Source organism: Mobula birostris, chromosome 3 (assembly GCF_030028105.1).
Source record: "Mobula birostris isolate sMobBir1 chromosome 3, sMobBir1.hap1, whole genome shotgun sequence".
Lineage (NCBI taxonomy): Eukaryota > Metazoa > Chordata > Chondrichthyes > Myliobatiformes > Myliobatidae > Mobula > Mobula birostris.
In genome coordinates this window covers 181,914,529-181,938,527 of record NC_092372.1, presented here as the reverse complement: position 1 = coordinate 181,938,527, position 23,999 = coordinate 181,914,529, and the positions used below count along the sequence as shown (strand labels likewise).

Here is a 23,999-nt window from a genome sequence, read left to right as displayed (position 1 = left end):
AGCGTTGACCTAGCAACCTGGTCTGTGTCACTAAGTCTAGTGCTGTGGCTCAGAAGGCAACGAGGGAGAAGAGGAGTGCAGTAGTGATAGGGGATTCCATAAAAAGCAGCAGACAGGAGATTCTGTGGACATGAAAGAGACACCCGGATGGTATGTTCTGAGATCGTCTCCAAACCATTCTAAAGGAGGAGAGTGAGCAACTAGAAGTTGTGAAACATACTGTTACCAACAACATAGGTAGGAAAAGAGAAAAGAAGTCTTGAAGGAATAATATAGGGAGTAAGGTGGAAAGTTAAAAGCAGGGCCTCAAAGATAGTAACCTCTAGGTTGCTGTTTGTGCTACATGCCAGTGAGGGTAAGAATAGGATGGTTTGGCAGATGAATGTGTGGCTGAGAAATTGGTGCAGGGAGTAGTTTCAGATTTCTGGATCATTGGGGTCACTTCTGGTGAATTATGGCGTGTACTAAAGGGTGGGTTACATCTGAACCCAAGAGGAACCAGAATACTAGTGGGCAGGTTTGCTAGAGCTGTTGGGGAGTGTTTAAATTAATTTGACAGGGGGATGGGAACTGGAGTGACAGAGTGGAAGATGAGGCAGTTTGTATATGAGTGAAAGTATACACTGACTTGAGTAGTGAGACTGAGGAAGGACAGACAGATAATGGGGCAAAATTGCAGTCGAATTAAAATGTAACATGGGAGAATAATTGAAAAGGGTGACGAAAACAGAGTTGAGCGTGTTATATTTGAATGTATACAGCATACGGAATATGATAGATGATCTTGCGGCATAGCAAGAGACTAGCATGTATGAAGCTATGACCAAGTCATGGCTGAAAGAAAATTATAGCTGGGAGTTTAACATCCAAGGATACACACTGTATCCTAAGGACAAGCAGGCAGGCAAAGGGTGACTCTGTTGGTAAAAAAAAATGAAAACAAACCCTTAGAAAGAGGTGACATAGGATTGGAAGATGTAGAATCCTTGTGGGAAGAGTTAAGAAACTACAAGAAATAGATTCAGATGGTTCAGCCCTCCGAAGAGTAGCCAGAATGTGAGATGAAAGTTATGTTGGGAGATAAAAGGCATGTAAAAAGGGCCATATTGCGATGTTGCTCCTTTTCATGCCTTGTGGCTCAGAAGGAAGCACTTTTGCCATTTGTATAGGATTTGACAGTTTTTTAAAAATATACAAGGCCAAGTTACTAGCTTACTCAACCCAGCACAGATGGAAAACATGCAAGCAGCCAACCTGATACAAACTCAGGATTTTTCGCCTCAAAGTCCGGTGCTGATGCCACAGCACCGCCGGCTGGCTAATGTTGCAATAGTCATGGGGGGGGATTGCAGTATGCAGGTGGACTGGGAAAAATCAGGTTGGTGTTGGATCTCAAGAGAGGGAATGCCGACAAGATGACTTCTTAAGAGCAGCTTGTGATTCAGCCCACTAAGGGATCAGCTATTCTAATTGGGAGTTGTGTAATGAACCAGATTTGATTAGGGAGCTTAAGGTAAAGGAACCCTTAGCAAGCAGTAATCATAATATGATAGAGTTCACCTTGCAGCTGGAGAGGGAGAAGCTAAAGTCAGATGTATCGGTATTACAGTGCAGAAAAGAGAATTATAGAGCACATGAAAGAGAAACTGGCCCATAGTTGATTAGAAGGGGACACCAGAAGGAATGATAGCAGAACAGCAATGGCAGAAGTTTCTGGGAGGATTTTAAAGAAATAAGATAGGTATACCCTAAAGATGAAGTAGTATGGCACAACTATGGCTGACAAGGGAAGTGGAATATAACAAGAAAGCAAAAGAGACAGCATTTAATATTGGGAAAATAGTGGGACATTCGGGGGTTGGGAAGCTTTTAAAAACTAACAGAAGTGAAAGAGTCTTAAGGAGAGAAAAAGTGAAATATGAAAGTAAGCCAACCAATAATATAAAAGAGTATACCAAAGGTTTTTTTCATATATATATATAAAGAATAAAAGAGAGGAGAGTGTTTATCAGACCGCTGGAAAATGATGCTGGAAAGGTAGCATTCGAGGATAAAGAAATGGCAAATGAACTTAGAAAAAGTAATTGGCTACAGTCTGCCATCACTGCAGTACTTGCATGTGTCCAGGAGAAAGAAGCAGGGGAGAAAAAAATTCACTGCATCATTACCCACCCTACAAATTGCCTTTTCCAAAAGCTCCCTTCACGAATGCACTATAGGGCTATTAAAACAAAGAAAAACTTCACACCATCTGTTACCTCAGTCACTGCAATGCACTGTAAACACATTAAACCACAATTTTGTCTGCTGTTTACACTGTAAAACATGCTGGTATTTATACATTTATTCGATATCCATACTATATTTTTTATATAATTCTTTATTCCATCACATCACACTTATTTTGTACGTTACACAGAGATATAACTTTTTCAGTAACTGATTAGCATAAAGGGAGCTGAAAATAGAACCCAGCAGATTTCAGCAGACCCCACTTTGAGCACACACATAATACACAATCTAGACCCTCAACTCCAATCACAGACACTGCTCACACTCCAGAACAATGAGAGAGCCAAATGCTGGATCACTTTGATTTCCAAGCAATTGATGCCAATTATTAGAATTTTACATATATCACTTCCTCATTCACCTGTCCAGACTTCCTCTCAACATAATAATACGATTTGTGTCAACTTTTGAGGAAATAAAATTCCTCCAAATTCCATACTAGATTTCTTCTAAATCTCTACTTGTGTTCTCCCCCATTACCGAGCTATGTGGAATCATGCACAGGGAGTTTAAGGGGAGAATTGAAAGAGGTTTATAAAAATTATCCAAGGCATGGATAAAATAGACTGTCAAAAGCTTTTTCTCCAGAGTTTAAACGTATATTGAGATGGAGCATGCATTTAAAGAAAGAGCGAGGAAAAAATTCAAAAGGAGATACGTGGGGCAGTCTTGTTTTTACTATACAGTGGTGGGTACCTAGAATGCACTGTCAGAATGTGATGGAGGCAGATATAAAGGAGGTGTTCAATAGGTAGTTAGATAAGCAGGTGAGTGTACAGACAATAGAAGAATGTGGACCATATCCAGGCAGAAGGGATTAGATGTTGTTAACTTAATTAGACTGACACATCATGGGCCAAAGGAACAATTTAGTTCCTGTACTATATTGGTCTACAAAAGCCTTGCTATCACATTATCCTTTGCAACTTGTCACTCTGTAAATTTTGGATCCAGTTTGCCACTTACTTGGAACTCATAGGCGTTTGCTAAACTGCCCTGTGGGATCTAGTGAAACTACATTCAGCTCTCCATTATCCTACCGAGGCTTAGTTCATCATCTTTCTTTTCAGAATTGTCATCTTGTGCAACTTCCCCTGACTGCCACTCCAAGTTTTCTTGTATCTCTACCACACCAATAACCTCATCTTCCCAGTTATAAACGAGGTCTCTAATCTTCTTCCAAACACCTATAACTTCATATTTATCCATGTTGAACTTCATTTGTAATTTTTTTTTTCCTGTTGGCAAGTTTATTAGGGGTCTCCTGTAATGCTGGATTTATTTAAATGACTGGAAACTACTGGCTTCTCCTTTCAAAGAAAATTATTCTACAAGTTAATAATGATTAAGTAATTATAAATTGATTTTATCACCAGATAGTTTCAGTTTAGATGTTAATGTACACAGCTACTGGAAATCATTTAGTTCTGCAAGGGGTCCAGAATAATTCAAATGATAACAGAACAACACATGCATACTTACTTAGTATAAGGTGTCACAGCTTGCTGGGTAGACATAGCTGAGCTTGCTGTTGGTGGAAGACCAGTCTGACTAAGTGATGGAATGTGATCAGCTGCAAGACTGTAACCCTGGACTGAAGCCATTTGAGGTGTTCCAGATACTACATAAGTGCCACTAGGAGGCTGTCCTGAATATACCTGCTAAAGTCAAGTACATGCCATCAAATAGCTTTGAGTGTTCAAAGTTGCCAAAAGCAGCAAACAAAATCTTACCTTTTGCAGGGGAAACCATTGATAGTTTGCCTTCCCTGTTTCTCATGAAACAACTAATATTTTCTATTGTAATGTCATAATGATAAATTTGACCAGAGATTTTATGACAAAGAGCATTTCAACTTTTCACAATATTGTAGACACTTAATTCTCAAACTCTAGAACATTTAAGTCATTAGTTAAAAGTTGTCACATCCTTCATTTGCTGCAAGAAATCTTCGGTGGTCAAATTCTTTGATGACATCGCAGCTAGGACATTAAATGCCCAGATAGTTTTTCTTTTCAGTTTTAAGGAATTCACAGAAGTTTGATTTTTAAAAATGTCAAGAAAAATTATTTGCAAGCTTATTTTCAATAAGTACCTGTGAGACCGCTACAGAGGATGGTTGCACATAATACTGCTGATTTGGGAGCTTGGTGTACATGGAATACATAGGATCTTCATTCATCAATTTAGCGTACAAAGACAGAGCCTCCATCACTTTCACATTTAGATCTGACAGTTCAGAATGCTTCCTAAAACCAGAAAGTAGTAAACAGATGTAAGAGGTCATACTGGATCTAAAATAGTACAATGAAATCCAATGGGCCATAAATTTAAGCTCCATTTCAGAGAGAAGCCCATGCAATATTTCCTGCCCAGAGATGGAATCAGTATGAATCCTTTCATAATTCACACAATAATTAAAAGACCACGAACAGAGCAGATATTTGTATCAAGGGCACCATCTATAGGACAGCATGGCACATTTTATTTCTGACAAAGCTGAAACAATTCTGTTTTTAAAATACCGGTTTTGCATCTGGCCAAAGTTGAGGAAAGTTAAGAGTGCACAGAGAAGACGACTTCTCATAGGTCATGTCAATATGCCAGCCCTGACACTGCTTTAGATGCTGTTGTGAATCTCAGGCAAGTACCAACATTGTTGTTCCTCAAGGTTGTTGTTGCCAGGGGGAGGGGTTGTGGGGCTGAGCTCCCAATACCTATTAAATGCTTAAATGCTCCCAATGGTGGGCACCTCAAATAGCTTCTGACAACCAAGTCCAGCTCCAGGCCTTCACGTGTGGCTTACCCAGAGGAACCATTGCTACTGGACAGGAGAGGGGCAAAGGCGGGTCATTGGTGCCTTTAAACAAGTCGCTTCGGACAGATGGGTCTCATCAGCCATGGTTGGCAGCTCATCTAGAAGGAAAACTCTGATCTCAAATTTCAGCTGCCTTGCAGCTATACCCATTCATGACAAAGGCTTTGGGAGTAAACCCAAAGGAAAAATCTAGAGCTGGAGTCCATAAGCCAGTGCAATGCTGCGTTCAACGCTGACTGCCAACTCCTACGGTGCCACTGATGCCAAACTGTATCAGTTTCTGCCGTTCCTTTGCATTCATCAGCTGTGTGGAGAGGGTGAGCCTGCTACACGGGCAACAGCATGTTCTCCATATCGTACCGCCCTGGCTTATGTATCACAGAGGCTGCTAGGATGCAATATCCATGGTCAACCCCCACCAACGGAGAGTCTCAATCAGTATCGTAAAATACAAAACACACTGAGCATATGATAGCTCATGAAAGAATGTTGGGAAGAAGAGAAAAAAAATATATACTTGGACACAAAAAAAAGCTAAATTATTGAGCAACCAGTTGCTGGTATCCAGTAACAGCCTGTATTTTAGTTTTACAGGGTATGACAGAGGATTTTAGATTACCTCCATAATAAAGTAAAATAATAATCAATCAACTTATTTCTGTATTCCAATCTTGTGCTCGGCTTACTCTGATTAGCATGTTTATCAATCCATAAAATTTTAAAAGTATGAGTCAAAAAATGAGTGGAAACAGCATTTTGTTATTCATTTATTTAAGATCTGGATGCCATTAGCATTTAATGCTCATTTCTAATTGGCTGACACCAGCTCACCACGGCACTCTTTTGAACTGGGCAGTCCCTCTGGTGAAGGTATTGTCAATGTACTGTTGCATGGGGAATTCCAGCATTAAGATAGTGAAGAAGTGGCAAAGTATTTCCAAGTTAGGATTTGGAGGGAAACTATGGTGGTGGTATTTCCATACCCTTGAAGTTTTTGGCAGTAAAAGTCACATATTTGAGATGTGTGATCAAAATAGGTAAGGTGATCAACCCTACTTCTGACCACGTAATGAATCATCAAGAGATGCTGGAGCCTAAATCACTGTCTGGAAGAACTCCTGCAGTGATGTCCTGGGGCTGAGATGATTGATCTCGAACAACAACCCTGACATCTCCTTCTGGTCAATGAACCGGAGTTTATACCCTACCTTTAATAGTGGACTATGAGGTTACGGATTCTGATGAGATACATTTCTGCTATTGATAATAAGTTTTCAGCATCTCTTGGAACCCCAAATTTGAGGTGGTGAATTTGTTCTGTGTTTAACCCCCTTGGCAGGATTTTAGTGACCCCACTACAGAGACAAGACTACCAGTGTGGTGGTCACCCGTAGTAGAGCCATTATGAATGGATGCACTGTCACAGGTAGATCAGCAAGAACTATGTCAAGCATGTTTATTTTTCCAACACACAACCTGCTCGAGGAAATCAGCATGTAGAGAACCAGTGACTAGAGAAAAGAAACTGTCAATGTTTCAGGATGAAACCCTGCATCAACACTGACAGTGGACAGGCGAAGTGGCCAACATCCCTCACCATCTAGTGCAGGCCCAATTTTGAGGCTATAAGCTTCAGTTCTTGGCCTGGACAGGAGTACTGCTTTCACAACATTTTTATTGATGGACGCTCAAGTCTCCCACCCAGTTTACATTCAGTGCCTTTGCTAATTTCAGTGATTCCTTGAAGTGATTTTCATCATTCAAGACTATTAATTCATCAGCCAAGAGAAAGTGGTAGTTGGCAATCAAAGCATTTTCATGCACATGTTTGATGTGAAACCTAGAGATTTCTAGGGCTCCATACCTAATGTTTAGAACTCCAAGGAATACTCTCTCCTTCTGATATACATTATAAACAAATAAAATAAAACAACTTTTACCTGTCAATTTCTTCTAACTTCTGATCTATAAGTGGTCCCATTTGGTGACAGATACCTGGGAAATTAAAAAGATTCAAGATAGGGAAGATAGGAGTATACTACATCACACAAGTCAGTGTATAATTATTTACGACAATATAGACATCCCAACCTGCAAAAACTCATTTCAGGGAGGCAGCACCCCCACCCCCCCACAACCCCATATCCTCACCCCCCCCCCCCCCGCCAATCCACCTCCAAGGGTGTATGTAATGCTTTGTTTAGTGATTTTGTCTAATCTGTAAAGCAAGTTGGGTATATGCAGCAAATGTGACATTAAAATATGTACTTATATTATCATGTTTATTCTATTAGAACTTTAAGCAACTCTACAGGGAGTTTGGCCTCATCACGTAGGACATCAATAGCGTAGCTCCTTGGCAGCTAGCCAGCTAGTTTAAATCAGGGGTCCCCAACCTTTTTTGCAGCGCGGACTGGTTTAATATTGACAATACTCTGGCGGATCGGCCGACCTGGGGGGTGGGGGTGTTAAATGCAACTGGAATATAGGTGATAAGTCAACTATAAGGCACTTGTAAGTGGCTAATACACTCAATTTCGTTTCTAAAGGGGTTAATCTAACAAATTTAATATTAAGCACACAGCTCATATTTTCCTCGCATGAACGTAGTGATAAGTCAATTATAACAGTGGTCCCAAACCTCCGGGCCGCAAAGAATGCAGCGGTACAGCAGTAGCCAGAATGCACCTAGCACATCTTTAAGAAAAAAGCTTAAATAAACAAGCTAATTGATTAGGTGCCACCCGGCACCTAATCAATTAGCTTGTTTCTTGCGGCTTTTTTCTTAAAGATGTGCTGGGTGCATTCCAGCCACCGCTGTATTCTTCGCGGCCTGGAGGTTGAGGACCACTGAATTATACGTCACTTATAAGTCAATAGCATAACATTTTAAGTAACGTTTAGATATTAAAACACACAGTGCATATTTTCCTCGTATGAACATGTAAAATCATTGCAACACACCAATATCGCTGAATCAGTAGGAGCCCCGGGCTTGTTTCCCTGCAACAAGGTGGTCCCATTGAGGGGTGATGGGAGACAGCGATACTCGAAGGGGGTTCCTTATGTCCAGTCTATCCCGCAATTTAGTTTTCGTTGCATTCATTGCAGGAAACTCCGCTTCGCAGAGATATGTTGGAAATGGCAGCAACTTTTTCAGTGCTTTCGTGGCTATCTCAGGATATTCAGCCTTGACTTTAATCCAGAATGCCGGCAGAGATGTTATGTCAAACATACTTTTCAGCCCACCGTCATTTGCAAGCTCGAGGAGTTGATCTTTTTCCTGCACTGACATGGATGATTCACCGGGGACATTCCTTTGCACGTCTTGGGTCACTGATGACCGTGCACGTGTTAAAATTCAACAGTGCGTGACAGGGAATGAGGAAAGGTGCAGCTGACTCATATCGCCAAATCATATCGTTTCCTCACGGCCCGGTGGTTGGGGACCAGTCCTAGCACGAACAGAGACCAATCAGGATGCTCGCTCTCCCTCTCAAAAAAATCTATTTCTGGGATATTGCATATAATTTCCAGGCGTCAGGGAGCCACTATCGATATGCGGGAGACTCTCGGAACTTCTGGGAGAGTTGGGATGTCTGTAAATACTGAACAAAAACCTAACTGATTAACAGAGCACAGGCTACATTAGATTTGGCTTTGTGCAACAAATTAGGAGTTCATGACCTGATTGTGAAAGCATTCTAAGCAGCAACAATTATACTACACTTACAATTTGCATTTGGTCTCAGTGGGAGAAGAATGGGACCATGACATTGAATATTATCCTTAAATGTGGGAAATTATAGAGCTCTGAAAGTAGAATTGATGCAAAATGGATAATTAAGTCATGGGATCTGTCTGTTAATTAACAGTAGATATTTAAGGGCACCTTTCAGAATAAACTGATAAATTTCATCAAAGAAGAACTGCAAAGAAGGATTCAACAAGTGGGATGGTTAAAGATAGCAATGAACTTTAAAAAAAAGCACATAATTGCTTTAAGATAAGCAGGTCATAAGATTGGACAATATAATGGCAAAGAGATTAATAATGAATTAAGTGTTAAGAGTACAAGATAAGGTCAGATGGCAATCTATAAAGGGGACAAAAGGAGTCTTTAAATAAGAGCACTTTGATCCAGCAGAAAGCAACTCTAGGCAATTAATTATCAAAAATGAAAAAGGCAGATGAATTGCACACATACATACTTTATATCAGTCTCTGTGAAGGGCTGCATAGGTACAGGGCAGGCTTTGCTGAGTGATGGGTTTCAGTAATGAGGCCGATTAGTGATCAGTTTAAATTAATTTTTCCTTTATTCGTAGAAAGATCTGGTAATGAAGGATACGGGAGTTAGTGCAGTGGTACACTCATCCTGCAAGATGTGGGAGATCAGAGACATTTCCAACGTTTCTGCTGTTTGCAAGAAATGTATCCCACTGCAGCTCCTATCTGAATACATTGCAGTTTGAGCTGCGGTTAGACTCACTACAGAGTATCCAAGATGGGGAACACATTGTAGATAGCATGATCAGTGAGTTAGTCACAGACAGAGAAAGAAGATGGATGACTTTCAGGGAGGACAAATATTTCATTGTGAACATAGGAGGTATTCTGCAAACACTGATGTTGTTGTGGATGGCAAGGAAGCACAGTCGTTCAAGGCTAAGAGAGGATATAGATTGTATAGAAAGGTCGGTGCAGCATTGGCAAAAGCAATTTAATTCAGACATATTTTGGGAAGTCAAATGGGGCAGGACATACCGAGTAAATGTTAGGGCACTAAGGAATGTCGATGAATAGAAAGACCATCAGAAATAGGAGCAGAATTAGGCCATCCAGTCTGCTCTGCAATTCCATCGTGGCCTATTTACTATACCTCTCAACCCCATTCTCCTGCCTTTTCTCCATAACCTTTGACACCATAACTAATCAAGAACCCATCAACTTCTGCTTTAAATATGCCCAATGACTTAGCTTCCATGAATTTCCTCTACATCTCTGTTCTAAATGGATGTGTGCTATCTGGTCCTAGATGCCCCTATCATGGGAAACATCCTCTCCATATCTATTCTATCTAAGGCCTTGCAATACTCAATAGGTTTCAAGGAGAATCCCCCCCCAACACCCACCTTCCAATTCTTCTAAACTCCAAGTACAGTCCCAAAGCCAAACGCACTTCCTATGTCAGAATCAGAATGAGATTTAATATCCCTGGTACATGTTGTGAAAATTTTTTAACTTTATGGCAGCAGTACACTGAAATACATGATAAATATAGAGGAAAAAACTGAGTTACAGCAAGCATGCATGTCTAGTTAAGTTTAAAATCAGTAGTACAAAAAAAAAACAGAAATAGAAAAGTATGAGGTGGCGTTCATGGATTCAATGTCCATTTAGAAATCAGATGGCAGAGGGGAAAAAGCTGTTCCTGAATTGCTGAGTGCCTTCAGGCTTCTGTACCTCCTTCCCGACATTACCAGTGTCATATCAGGGCATGTCCTGGCTAGTGGGGATCCTTAATGGTGGACGCCGCCTTCCTAAGGCATCGTTCCTTGAAAATGTTTTGAATACTGCGGAGGCAAGTATCCACGATGGGGCTGACTAACTTCTCGATCTTGTGCAGTAGCCCACCCCCGACCCCCATACCATTCGGAATGCTCTCCATGGTATAACTGTAGAAGTTTGAGTGCTTTAGTTGACAAACCCAGTCTCAAGTTCCTAATGAAATATAGCAGCTTCCTCACCTTCATTATGGCTGCATCAATATGTTACATCCAGGTTAGGTCCTCACAGATATAGACACCCAGGAACTTGAAATTGCTCACTCTCTCCACCTCCTCCCTCTATGAGGGCTGGTTTGTGTTCCCTCATCCTATCCTTTCTGAAGTCCACAATCAGCTCTTTGCCGATGTTAAGTGCGAGATAGCTCGCTACTGTATGCCCTTTCGTCACCATCTGAAATTCTGCCAACAATGTATCATCTGCAAATTTATAGTTGGCATTTTAACTATACCTAGCCACACAGACTTGTTAAGCCTTTCATATCCATTAATCTCCTCTGGACCATTTCCAACACCAGCATATCTTTTCTTAGAAAAGAGGCCCGAAACGGTTCACAACACTCCTAGTGTGATCTGACCAATGCCTTATATGTTACAAAAAGTTTGTGAACCTTTTGCAATTACACGTTTTTTGCATTAACTCACACTGACTTGAGTGTACTCTTATATTACGTTGACTGTTCTATTTATCATAAATTATTAAGTTACTATAATTGCATATTTAGATGGAGACGTAACGTAAAGATTTTTACTCATGTTTGTGAAGGATACAAGAAATAAAGTAAATTCAATTCAATCGGAAAAGTATGTGAACCCTTGTATTTAATAACTGGTAGAACCACCTTTAGCAGCAATAACCTCTACCAAACGTTTCCTGTAGCTACCGATCAGACTTCTACAAGGGCAAAGAGGAATTTTAGACCATTCTTCTACACAAAACTGTTACAGTTCATCAATATCTCTGAGGTACCTTGGATGAACAGCTCTCTTCAATTGGGTTAAGGTCTGGACTCTGACTTGGCCATTCCAAAACACAAATTTTCTTTTTTTTTTAAAAAAACCATTCTGTTGTTGATTTACTCATCTTTTGGATCATTGTCTTGTTGCATCATCCAACTTCTATTAAGCTTGAGGTGATGGACCGCCACTCTGACATTCTTCTGTAAAATGTCTTGATACAATTTTAAATTCATTGTCCCCTCGGCGACTGCAAGCTGTCCAGGCCCTGAGACAGCAAAGCAGCCACAAACCAGATGCTCCTTCTATCATGCTTCACAATTGGGATGAGGTTTTGGTGTTGGTGTGCAGTACCTTTTCTCCTCCAAACATAGCAGTGTGCCTTCCTGCCAAAAAGTTCAAGTTTTGTCTCATTTGTCCACAGAACATTGTCCCAGAAGCATTGTGGAACATCTAGATGGTCTTTTGCAAACTTGAGATTTGCAGCAATGTTTGTTTTGGAGAGCAACGGTTTCCTTCATGGTGTCCTTCCATGAACACTATTCTTGTTCAGTGTTTTTCTTATCGTAGACGCATGAACAGAGACTTTAGCAAATTCTTGAGATTTCGGAAGGCCTTTTGCAGTTACCTTTGATTCTTTTCACCTCCTTCAGCACTGCACGTTGTGCTCTTGGTGTGATCTTTGGAGGATATCCACTCCTAGGGAGAGCAGCAATAGTACTGAGTTTCCTCCAATTGTAGACAATTTCTCTTACTGTGGACTGATGAACATTCATGTTTTTAGAAATGGTTTTGTAGCCTTTTCCAAATTCATGCACCTCTAAAATTCTTCTAAGGTTCCCTGAAAGTTGCTTTGATCAAGACACAGTGCACATAAACAGATCTCTCTTCAGAAGAGCAGGCTGTGTCTGAACCTGACAGCGTGTGTGTTTTTTTTTAAACCCTAGGGCAGGACACCTCTACAACCCACACCTCTGATCTCATTGATTGGAACACCTGACTCCAAACAGCTTTGTGGAAGGCATTAATCCACAGGTTCACATACCTTTTTTGAAGTTAGACGGTGATCATTTAAATGGTGTCCTCAGTATTGACGAGAAGTAGTATAATTGTTTGTGTGCTATTAGTTGTGTTGGCGCATGGCCAAGTAGTTAAGGCATTTGTCTAGTGATTTGAAGGTCGCTAGACCGAGCCTTGGCTGAGGCAGCGTGTGTGTCCTTGAGCAAGGCACTTAACCACACATTGCTCTGCGACGACACCAGTGCCAAGCCGTATAGGCCCTAGTACTTTGGCACTTGAGAAGAAACCACAGCACCGGGGGTAAACTCACATGGTCACAGGGAAAGCATACAGACTCCACACAGAAAGCACCAGAGGGCAGGATTGAACCTGAAGGAATGTGCCACCTTACAACCCACTAGCATGCAAGAACAATATTTTATTTGGAAAGCTTGCGGAACTTTATAATTTACCTCCAATGGAAGTGATTACAGATGATCCCCAAGGGTTTATGTTCCTATGTAATAAACTTTATAATTTGAAGCCGTGTCATCTAAATGTGTGTCAAAAAAGGCAAGTGGAAAAAAAAACACCTTTTTCCTTCCATGGCCTTCTGTCCCTTTCACCAATCAACTTCCTAGCTTATTGCTTCATCCTTCCCCCTCCAAGTCTCACCTATTGCCTGGTGTTTCTCTCTCCTCACCCCACCTTTCAAATCTACTCCTCAGCTTTTTTTCCTTCAGTCCTGCTGAAGGATTTTGGCCTCAAACATCGACTGTGCTTTTTTCCATAGATGCTACCAGGTCTACTGCGTTCCTCCAGCATTTTGTGTGTGTTGCTCAGATTTCCAGCATCTACAGATTTTCTCTTATTTGGGAAAAATTATCTATTTTTTACCGTGCCCGTGGTCTGCTCTTATCAAATTACGGCATTGCTTTGCACTGTTGTAACTATATGTTATAAATATGTGGTTTTTGTCAGTTTTAGTCTTGGTCTGTCTTGTGTTTCTATGATATCATACTGAAGGAACATTGTATCATTTTTTATGCATGCATTTCTAAATGACAATAAACGAGGACTGAGTGTCCTCATAATCTAATCTATTAAATAGAGGTGTAGGCTCAACCTGCATGCACAGGTTTGTAACATTGGTAAAATAAGTCCAGCATGAAATAATAAAGTTTGCCCTATATCAGTACGTGATTCAGTATTATAAACATTGAACCCCACCATGCTTTCAGTGACAATTTCTCATTTGTTTTGTGTGCTATCCCTAATGACATCAAAGGAAAACATGCAAATTCATTATCTTTACTGTATCACCATTTACTTGAATCCTTGGGAATGAGAAAGAAATCAAGGAGTATATCCAGCAGGTTACATAACATCCGTGAGATCTAAAACATTAACTGTATATTCCCCTGCAGATGATACTGGCTTGCTGAGGAGTTTTGGCATCTCTCATCTTAAATCTCTGGTATTTATTACTCTTGATAAATGACACATCACACATTCTAGTCCATAGTCATCATTTTCTTTAGCTGTTATCTGAGAGTTTACCACAGCATTTTGCAATTTGACCCCGAGATAAGCTTCTAGAATACAAATATTTCATCAGTTCTATTTACAATCATTGTCCATCTTGTCCTTCAATGATCTGCCATGGAAACCCTCAATCATGATGATCTGTTCAAAGAGTCTTATGACAAACCTCATCTTGCACAAATGAACAAAGCCAACCCTACTGGCTGTGCTCTAGAGTGCATCAAGTCCTGTTCATCCGTCACTGAAGCTCTCAAACTGCAAGCAGACCCATTTTTCTCATTCTTGGTCTCAGATCGCTCCATGTTGCCAATCTTCATTTCCATTCTATTGTTAAAACAGCCAGAGTCTTCTCTCAAGTTACTGGTCCTCAGATCCAACACCTCTATGGCTTAGTGTGAAATTTATTCAGACGCAAGTTTAAAATCTCCATCAAATCAATACTTCATTATCCAAAAAATAACATACTTGTAAGTTGTCCATTTACGTTAATGGTGCATGATGAGGCAACTACAGCCAGGAACACAGAGCTTTCCTACCTTCTAGATGCAGTAGATCTGCTGGGTCTGGCTGACCGTCAGTGGGGTTAGCACTCTGCAATGTCTGTAATAGATGATCCATCTTTTCCTAGTGAAGTTCACAAAAAGAGAAAGGAAATTAGCTTTTGATAAAGTATGTACAAGAAATTAGTGGAACAGGGAAAGTTGACAGAATTGAGGTTATATCTTATGACAACGGTTGACAATTAGTTGAGTTAACAGGGGTTCCTAACCTGGGAGCCACAGACCCATGATTAATGGTTTGGCCCACGGCATAAAAAAGGTTGGGAACCCCTGAGTTAGAGGATGAGGCCTGAAATACAGAGTTTATTTTCTGATGATTGGCAGCTAGTTGGTGCCTCAACTTAAATGGTTTAAAACATCAAATAGAGGGGTATATCCAACAGAGGATATAAATAAACAAGCAAGAAAATGGTCTGTCATCTACTTCATTAAAGCCTGTAGATCACTTACTTCATCGATAAAAACTGGCTCAGGTTCTGGTTCCAGAGTTTCAACTTGTACATCATCACTAAATTGTACCGTTTTCTTCTCAGTTTTCACTGTGAAAAACAATCCTAGTATTAGTATCAGCCAAAGTTCACAATTATATGAAAACGCATAATAATTGACTTTTTAATCAAAGTTCACAAATTGAGAGGATATTTTTATCTGCGACCATTAATATACTGTGCACAAAGTCTGTCATCTCAATACACCTAGTAAATTAAAATGTAGTGCTTATAAAATACTTTATTCTTAAAGCACAAAAACCACCATTGAACTTATTTAACATATAATAATTACTTACACATCTCTGGTTCCGCTGTTAAGTCTGCTGTCACAAAATTGGATGGGAATAATCCAATACCTTGATATGTTTCACCTTTCCACCAATTTGGATCACTATTGAACATTGATGAACAAAGGGTTACAGCAGATCAGTACTGATCATCCTAAATCATTATCCCATTGAATATTGTACATCTATAAAACTATTTCAACAGTTATTCACTGAATTACATAGATACAGTGGCATGCAAAAGTTTGGGCACTCCTGGTCAAAATTTCTGTTACTGTGAATAGTTAAGTGAGTAGAAGACAAACTGATCTCCAAAAGTCATAGAGTTAAAGATGAAACATTCTTTTTAACATTTTAAGCAAGATTAGTGTATTATTTCTGTTTTGTACAATTTCAGAGTGAAAAAAAGGTGCACCATGCAAAAGTCTGGGCACCCCAAAAGATTTGAGCTCTCAGATAAATTTTACCAAGGTCTCAGAACTTGTTAGCTTGTTAGGGTTATGGCTTGTTCACAGTCATCGTTATGAAAGGCCTGGTATGCAAATTTCAAAGCTTTATAGATACCCTGACTCCTCAAACCTTGTCCCAACAATCAGCAGCCATGGGCTCCTCTAAGCAGCTGCCTGCACTTTGAAAATTAAAATAAATGATGCCCACAAAGCAGGAGAATGCTAAAATAAGGTAGCAAAGCATTTTCAGGTAGCCGTTTCCTCAGTTCGTAATGTAATTAAGAAATGGTAGTTAACAGGAACGGTGGAGGTCGAGTTGAGGTCTGGAAGACCAAGAAAACTTCCCAAGAGAACTGCTCGTAGGATTGCTAGAAAGGCAAATCAAAACCCCCGTCTGACTGCAAAAGACCTTCAGGAAAACTTAGCAGACCCTGGAGTGGTGGTGCAATGTTCCACTGTGCAGCGACCTTCATGGAAGAATCATCAGAAGAAAACCTTTCCTGCGCCTTCACCACAAAATTCAGCATCAGAAGTTTGCAAAGGAACATCTAAACAAGCCTGATGCATTTTGAAAACAAGCCCTGTGGACTGAAGTTAAAATAGAACTTACTGGTCGCAATGAGCAAAGGTATGTTTAGAGAAAAAAGGGTGCAGAATTTCACGAAAAGAACACCTCTCCAACTGTTAAGAACATGCTTTGGGCTTGTTTTGCAGCCAGTGGCACGGGGAACATTTTACTGGTAGAGGGAAGAATGAATTCCATTAACCACCAGCAAATTCTGGAAGCAAACATCACACCGTCTGTAAAAAAGCTGAAGATGAAAAGAGGATGGCTTCTACAACAGGATAATGATCCTAAACACACCTCAAAATCCACAATGTACTATCTTAAGAGGTGCAAGCTGAAGGTTTTGCCATGGCCCTTACAGTTCCCCGACCTAAACATCATCGAAAATCTGTGGATAGACCTCAAAAGAGCAGTGCATGCAAGACGGCCCATGAATTTCACAGAACTAGAAGCCTTTTGCAAGGAAGAATGGGTGAAAATCCCCCAAACAAGAATTGAAAGACTCTTAGCTGGCTACAGAAAGCATTTACAAGCTGTGATACTTGCCAAAGGGGGTGTTACTAAGTACTGACCATGCAAGGTGCCCAAACTTTTGCTTTGGGCCTTTTTCCTTTTTTGTTATTTTGAAACGGTAAAAGCTGGAAATAAAAGAAGTAATCTTGCTTGAAATATTAAAGAAATGTGTCATCTTTAACTTTATGCCTTTTGGAAATCAGGTCATCTTTTATTCGCTTAGCTATTCACAGTAACAGAAATTTTGACTGGGGTGCCCAAACTTTTGCATGCCACTGTATACTCTTAACATATTTAATTACCCAAACATCTACTTTGTCTCTATTTAATAATTTGCACAGAACTATATATTGAAGGGTTAAGATAAATTGCATCCAGTATTTAATGTTCATAATAAGGAAGGAAAATTATTTCCATATACCTGTCATCTAGGATAGTAATTATTTCTCCAGCTTTAAAGGTGAGCTCATTATCTTCAGCAGCTTCAAAGTCATATATGGCTCGCACCTTCCGTCCTTCAGGTTTGCTGGTGGTAAGGCTTGATGTGCTTGGATACAGACTGGAAACCATGGTCTGCTGCTGTTTTTGTTCTTTCAACGATAATTCAATAGCTATAAAAGGCAGCAGATGCTGAAATATAGCTCAATAAAACCAGGCAGGTTTTTTTGTCTTCTCAGATTCAGGTCTGCTATAGTTCAAGCTGATAGTTATTAGATGATAACTCCATATTTGTTGTAATTTACAATTACCATGTAGGAAAACAAATGGTGAAAAATTAAAACAGCACAAGTGAGTATTTTTCCATCTGTTTATTCTCATGCTCCTATTTAACTCCTTCTTATATGTATGCCCACGTTAAATCTATTCCAGACTTCCGATCTTCAGGACTTTGATGTCAAGACAGGTTTTAGGTGACCACTGTCACAACCTTGTAAAGGCTGGTAGTGCAGTTGCGACAACTATTATTTTGGGATTCGTCACATCTTTCTTCATTTCTACACGTTTTATTCTCCACAGCTTTGCTTTTGAATTGTTTTAGACATGTTGGTGAGATTTTCCCCATTAGCTTCTGCTTTAATATTAGTCTAAACTATACTGAAATGTTTTAGGACATTGCTCTGCATTAAATATGCTGAACAAGTTTAATTATTTTTGATCTATCTAAAACAAAATTGTGCTGACAACTCCTACCAATAAACAGAGAAGTGTGTATTTCTAAATTTATCTATTACATAGGCAGAGAATATACTGACCTTTTGCCAAGTCCTCCTCCTCTTTTTTGTTTGCTGTTACGTTGGGGTCCTTGGCTACCAGAGCAGGACTTGCTTTTGCTTGTTCTGCAGCCTGTCATAATCACAGAGTTAGAAATAAACAATACTATTAACAAAAAATTGATGTAAAATCAACAGAATTAATCTTCATAAATTCTATTAACAGTGAGCTGATGAGAAATCTTGACCTATACAGCTGGCAACTCTTGCAGAAACAAATTACATTACCTGAGAACCTACAGCAGGAAATGTAACTCCTTGTTCCTTCAAGTTTTTTATCATTGCGGATATAAGGCTAAGTTGGGGGTCATTCTTAAATTCCTCAGCCCATTCTACCATGAGGGCTTTAAGCTTTTCACAGACTTTTGGGTGTCCCTGAAATAAAAATTGATTACAGATCATCAAGACTCATTCTAAATTACTGTTTTATCTTCAAAAGGAAAATATTTTCTGACCTTTGTCAAACCGAGCTCTTCAATATCCTGCAGTGACTAAACAGATCAAATTACTTTCATTGCTTAAGTGACTCTTCCTTTAATACAATTTGTAGAAACCCACAATTCATTATCCCAGTTAAATTATAATAAGTGCTGCACTATTTGCTTTAAATAATCCCTTAAAATTTGGCCAAAATTTGCAGAAATGCACAGTTAAAGATTTTTTGGAACAGAAAAACAAATGAGTCTTTTTGAAAGAATGCCCACTTCTAAACCTCATCCAATATTTTATCGTAAAATATTTTGTTGACTCACACTTCACTCACTGGTAGAGAAACATATTCAAAACAAAAGGAAAATTCTGCTCTATTTTAAATTACTCACCTTGGATAGTTAAGCCTACAAACAGAAATTGTATGAAATAATATTAATAGAAGCACATAACCCTCTGGGGAAGAAAAAGAGCTGTGCTGAGTAAAAAGGCCAAGGTACTGATTATTTAAGTAACAGTGTATTGCCACTGTTTCAACATGAGGGACTTTATGTGAAGTATTAGGCTAGTTCCAGAAGTACATCTTGATACTGTTATAGATTCTCCCATGGATCTGACAATTGTAAAATTAAAAACAACAATCTACATCTCTACAATAAATGGGCCTTAATAAGAGAAGGAGATCAACAAGCTGTAACCACTGAGTGCAGAAACAAGAGAAAATCTGCAAATGCTGGAAATCTGAGCAACACACACACAAAATATGCTGCGGGACCTCAGCAAGCCAGGCAACATCTATAAAAAAAAATCAGTCAACGTTTTGGGCCGAAGCTCTTCAGCAGGACTGGAGAGATAAAAGCTGAGGAGTAGATTTGAAAGGTGGGGGGAGGGGAGAGAGAAACATCAGGTGATAGGTAAAACCTGGGGTGGGGTGGGGGGTGGAATGAAGCAGAGCCAGGAAGTTGATTGGCGATGGGTGGGCAAGGAGATAACATGAGAGAAGGACAAGGGGATGAGAAATGATGAAGTCTCTCATGTTATCTCCATGCCCGCCCATCGCCTCCCTCTGGTGCTCCTCCCCCCCCTTTTTTCTTTCTTCCACGGTCTTCTGTCTCTTTCACCAATCAACTTCCTCGCTCTGCTTCATCCCTCCCCCTCTAAGTTTCACCAATCACTTGGTGTTTCTCTCTCCCCTCCTCCCACCTTTCAAATCTATTCCTCAGCCTTTTTTCCTCCAGTCCTGCCGAAGAGATTCGACCCAAAACGTTGACTCTGCTTTTTTCCCCATAGATGCTGCCTGGCCTGCTGAGTTCCTCCAGCATTTTGTGTGTAAATGCAGAAATCTAGTTTGCAAGTTTCAAGGCATTGTCATTATTCACGGAAGTACTTTAATTGTATAAAAATGCACAATGTTGAATAAATCAACAAGCTACTGAAATATAAAGTACACTTTGTGTGAGTGGTCCAGTGTTTAGAGTGATCAGGCTGTGGCTCAACAACTTTGGCGAGCAGAGACGGAGGCTGATTGCTGTTTTGATTATGGAACATGGGCTTCGTAGCCCATGTTGGAGACAAAGGTATAAAAAGCTCAGCAAACAGAGGCTCAGAAAGTGACCTAGATGAGGGTTTCAGGTAAGAGCAGGTAAGCACATTAGCACTAAAGACACAAGTAGAAAGGGGGAGAAGAGGTCCTGCACAGTGAGTATGGGCAGTTAGGAAAGAGGCTGAAGAGTGAGACATCCAAGGTAGTGATCTCTGGATTACTCCAGGTACCACACGCAAGTCAGGGCAGGGTTTCAGGTTCTTGGATCATTGGAACCTTTGGGGGTGGGGGGGTGGAGGGGTGACCTATACAAGAGGGACAGGTTGCATCTAAACTGGTCAGAAATCAATATCCTGGTAGGGAGATTTACCAGTGCTACTAGGAGAGTTTAAACTACTTTGGGAGCGGGATGGGAACCAAACACCAGAGTCAGAAAGTGAGGCCGGTGGGGTGGGGGGGGGGGGGAGAGGATGCAGAGGATGTCAGGGCCAACAAACACAGGCAGGAAAACAATGTAATAGATATGATGGATAGGTTGAAGTGTGCGTATTTTAATGCTAAGAGTATTATGGTAAAGGTGGATCAATACATGGAGCTATGATGGTGTAGCCATAACAGACTTGGCGGAGAGGGGGACAGGAATGGGTGCTTAATGACCTACTGTTTCAATGTCTTAAAAAAGATATAGAGGGAGGTAAGGCTGATGAAGTGGGGGGGGGGGGGAGGAGTTGCACTACTAATCAAAGACAATATTACAGCTGCACTCAGACGGATGAGGCCCACTAAGTCTATACAGGTAGAACTCAAGAACAGGAAGGACGCAATCACTCTGAAGGGATTGATTGTATGACTCCCTGATGGCCACTGCGTCAGTGAGGAACAGACCCAGTTCCTGAAAACAGATTGAGTAAAGGTGTAAAAACAAAATAACACGGTTCTTGTCATGAGGGACTTCCTGATATAAACTGGGACCTTCTGAGTGCAAATGGTTTAGATTGGGCAGTATTTGTTCTGTGCATCCAGGAGGGTTACTTAAATGAATACAGAAGTAGTCCAACAAGAGGAGGAACTGTACTGGGGCTGGTGTTGGATAGTGTGCCTGGCCAAGTGACCAAACATTCCGTGGGTGAGTAGTTAGGGAACAGTGAGCATAACTCCTCAAGTTTTAAAATACTGTAGCTCTCTCACTCTGGCTATCCATCCCATAGGATGACGATGGTTCCTTTCAGTTAGTTAGTGGGGTTTGATATGTGCGTCCTGAAGTGGCTGTACATGCCGATCCTTGACAGGCTATGTGTTCACCACATACTTGGCAGGTGAGGCCTGGAGGGGCAGCAGGGGCAGAAGCTCTGTTGTGGCGCTTCCTGTGCCTTTCCTCTGTTGCCTCGCTGAGCTTGTTCTCAGCAGCGTCCACACCTTTTCTGATGGTGTCCCTCCACTGTGAGCGATCTTGAGCCAGATCCTCCCATATTGATGGGGCAATGTCAGCTTTCTTGAGGCTCCTGTGCAGAACATCCTTGTACCGTAGTCGCTGGCCTCGTTTTCAGGTACCACTGGACAGCTGGCTATACAAGATATCCTTGAGCAGTCTTCCATCAAGCATTCTGACAACATGTCCTGCCCAGCGCAGTTGGGCTGACATCACCAAGGTTGAAACTGCTGGCATTCCGGTTCGAGAGAGAACCATGGTATTGGAGACCTTGTCTCGTCAGGTAATCTTCATCGGAGAACGTAGGTGACGCTGCTGCATTTGGTCAAGCTGGCGTAACTGTCTCTGATATGGGCACCATGTCTCACATCCGTATACAAAGGTTGATATGATAACAGCCCTGTATACCTTGCACTTGGTGGCCAACCTGATGTTCTCTGACCAAACTCGATCTTTCAGCTGGCTAAAGGCAAAGCAGGTTTTTCTGGTTCTTGACTCAGTCTCTACATCCAGAGAAGCTGAGGATGTTATTTTGCTGTCCAGGTAGCAAAACTTGTTGACAGCATTGAGATGAGTGTCATCAATGATGACAGTTGGTTCTTCGTAGCTTGAGCCAGGAGCCGGTTGGTACAAAACTTCCGTCTTTTTCAGGCTGATTGTCAGTCCAAAGCTTTTGGCTGTACTGGCAAAGCCACTGGTGATCTCCTGTAAGTCTTCGAGAGAGTGGGCAACCAGTGCACATTCGTCAGCAAACTGTAGCTCATGTGCCACAATGTCCTTGACTTCTGTTTTTGCTCTCAATCTTGCAAGGTTGAGGAGCCCGCCATCAGCCCTTGTTTCCCAGCTGGTCAAGCCTAAGGATAAGGATGGAGCTTACAGGAGAGTTAGTTGGGAATTGTTTTTGGGCAAGTCCACATCCGATATGTAGAGGGTGTTTAAAGATCAACTGCACAGAGTACAAGACAGGAGAAAGAAAGAAAGTCAGAAGAAAGAAAAAGGATTGCAAGGTAAGAGAATCTTGGTTGTCAAGAAAGGTGAAAGTAGAAGACTGAGAGGAGATTTGATAAGAGGTATGCAAAATTATGAGGGGTATAGATAGGGTAAATATAAGTAGGGTTGTTCCACTGAGGTTGGGTGGGACTACAACTATATGTCATGGGTTAAGGGTGAAAGGTGAAAAGTTTCAGGAGAACACGAGGGGAAACTTCTTCACTCAGAGGGTCATGAAAATGTAAAATGAGCCACCAGCATGAGTGTTGCATACAAGCTCGATTTCAATGTTTAAGAGAAGTTTGGATAGTTAAATGGATGGTAGGAGAATGGACAGCTACAGTCCTCGTGCAAGTCGAAGGGAGTAAACAGTTTAAATGCTTCAGCACGGATTAGATGGGCCAAATGGCCTGCTTCTGTGCTGTACTTTTCTATGACTCTATGATGAATTTAATCAAGAAATAGGAAATGTATGTAAAGCACAGGAAGCTAGAATCAAACAGAACTATAAAGGATTATAACAAAGCCAAAAAAGAACCCAAGAAGGGAATTAGGAAAGAGTGGAAGGGCCATGAAAAGTTTTTGGCAAGTAAGATTAAAGAGAATCCCAAGGCATTCTCTATACTAGGAGCAAGAGGAAACTAGGGAGAGGGTGGGCGGATAAAGGGGGAAACATTTGCTTGAATGTGAAGGATGTGAATGAGGTCCTCAATAAGTACATTGCATCAATATTTACCAAGGAAAAGGACGAGGAGGATAGGGAGATCAGTGCTAAGAGTATTAATATGCTAGGGCATTTCAAAGTAAAGGAAGAACTAGGACTGGGTCTCTTCAAGAGCATTAAGGTGGATAAGTCTCCAGGGCCTCAGGGAGAGTAACTACTGGTGTTCCTTTGTTCAAGAAGGGAACCAGGGATAAAACTGGAAACTATAGATCAGTGAGAATCATATCAGTGGTAGGCAGGTTACTGGAGAGAATTTTGAGGGATAGGATTTATAATACATGGCCTAATTAGGGACAGCCAGCATGGTTTTGTGCAGAGCAAGTTGTGTCTTACTAACTTGATTGAGTTTTTTGAGGAGGTGATGGTGAATGATGGAAGGTAGAGCTGTGGATGATGTCTACATAGATGTTTGACAAGGTCCCTCATGAGGGGACTCATTCAGAAGACTAAGATGCATAGGACTAATGGTGAATTCACCGTTTGGATTCAGAACTGGCTTGCCCATAGAAAACAGGTTCGTGGTCGAAGGGACTTGGTCTAAGGGGAGGTCAGTGATTAGTGTTGTTC

General features: G+C 40.8%; 1 protein-coding gene across 4 annotated transcripts in view; it reads right to left on the bottom strand.

The window, feature by feature from the left end:
• Positions 1–23,999, bottom strand: part of LOC140194765 (signal transducing adapter molecule 1-like) — an 89,164-nt gene that overhangs the window by 2,942 nt on the left and 62,223 nt on the right. For 2 of the 4 annotated variants that reach the window (XM_072252036.1, XM_072252039.1), the window contains 9 exons: positions 18,546–18,692; positions 18,300–18,390; positions 17,468–17,657; positions 15,526–15,620; positions 15,189–15,277; positions 14,715–14,802; positions 7,051–7,105; positions 4,388–4,541; positions 3,775–3,953 (listed from right to left, as the gene is read on the bottom strand). In XM_072252036.1, the coding sequence (XP_072108137.1) occupies positions 3,775–3,953; positions 4,388–4,541; positions 7,051–7,105; positions 14,715–14,802; positions 15,189–15,277; positions 15,526–15,620; positions 17,468–17,657; positions 18,300–18,390; positions 18,546–18,692 (1,088 nt within the window). The remainder of the gene's footprint in view (positions 1–3,774; positions 3,954–4,387; positions 4,542–7,050; positions 7,106–14,714; positions 14,803–15,188; positions 15,278–15,525; positions 15,621–17,467; positions 17,658–18,299; positions 18,391–18,545; positions 18,693–23,999) is intronic. The other 2 variants (XM_072252037.1, XM_072252038.1) reach the window with 2 other exon arrangements.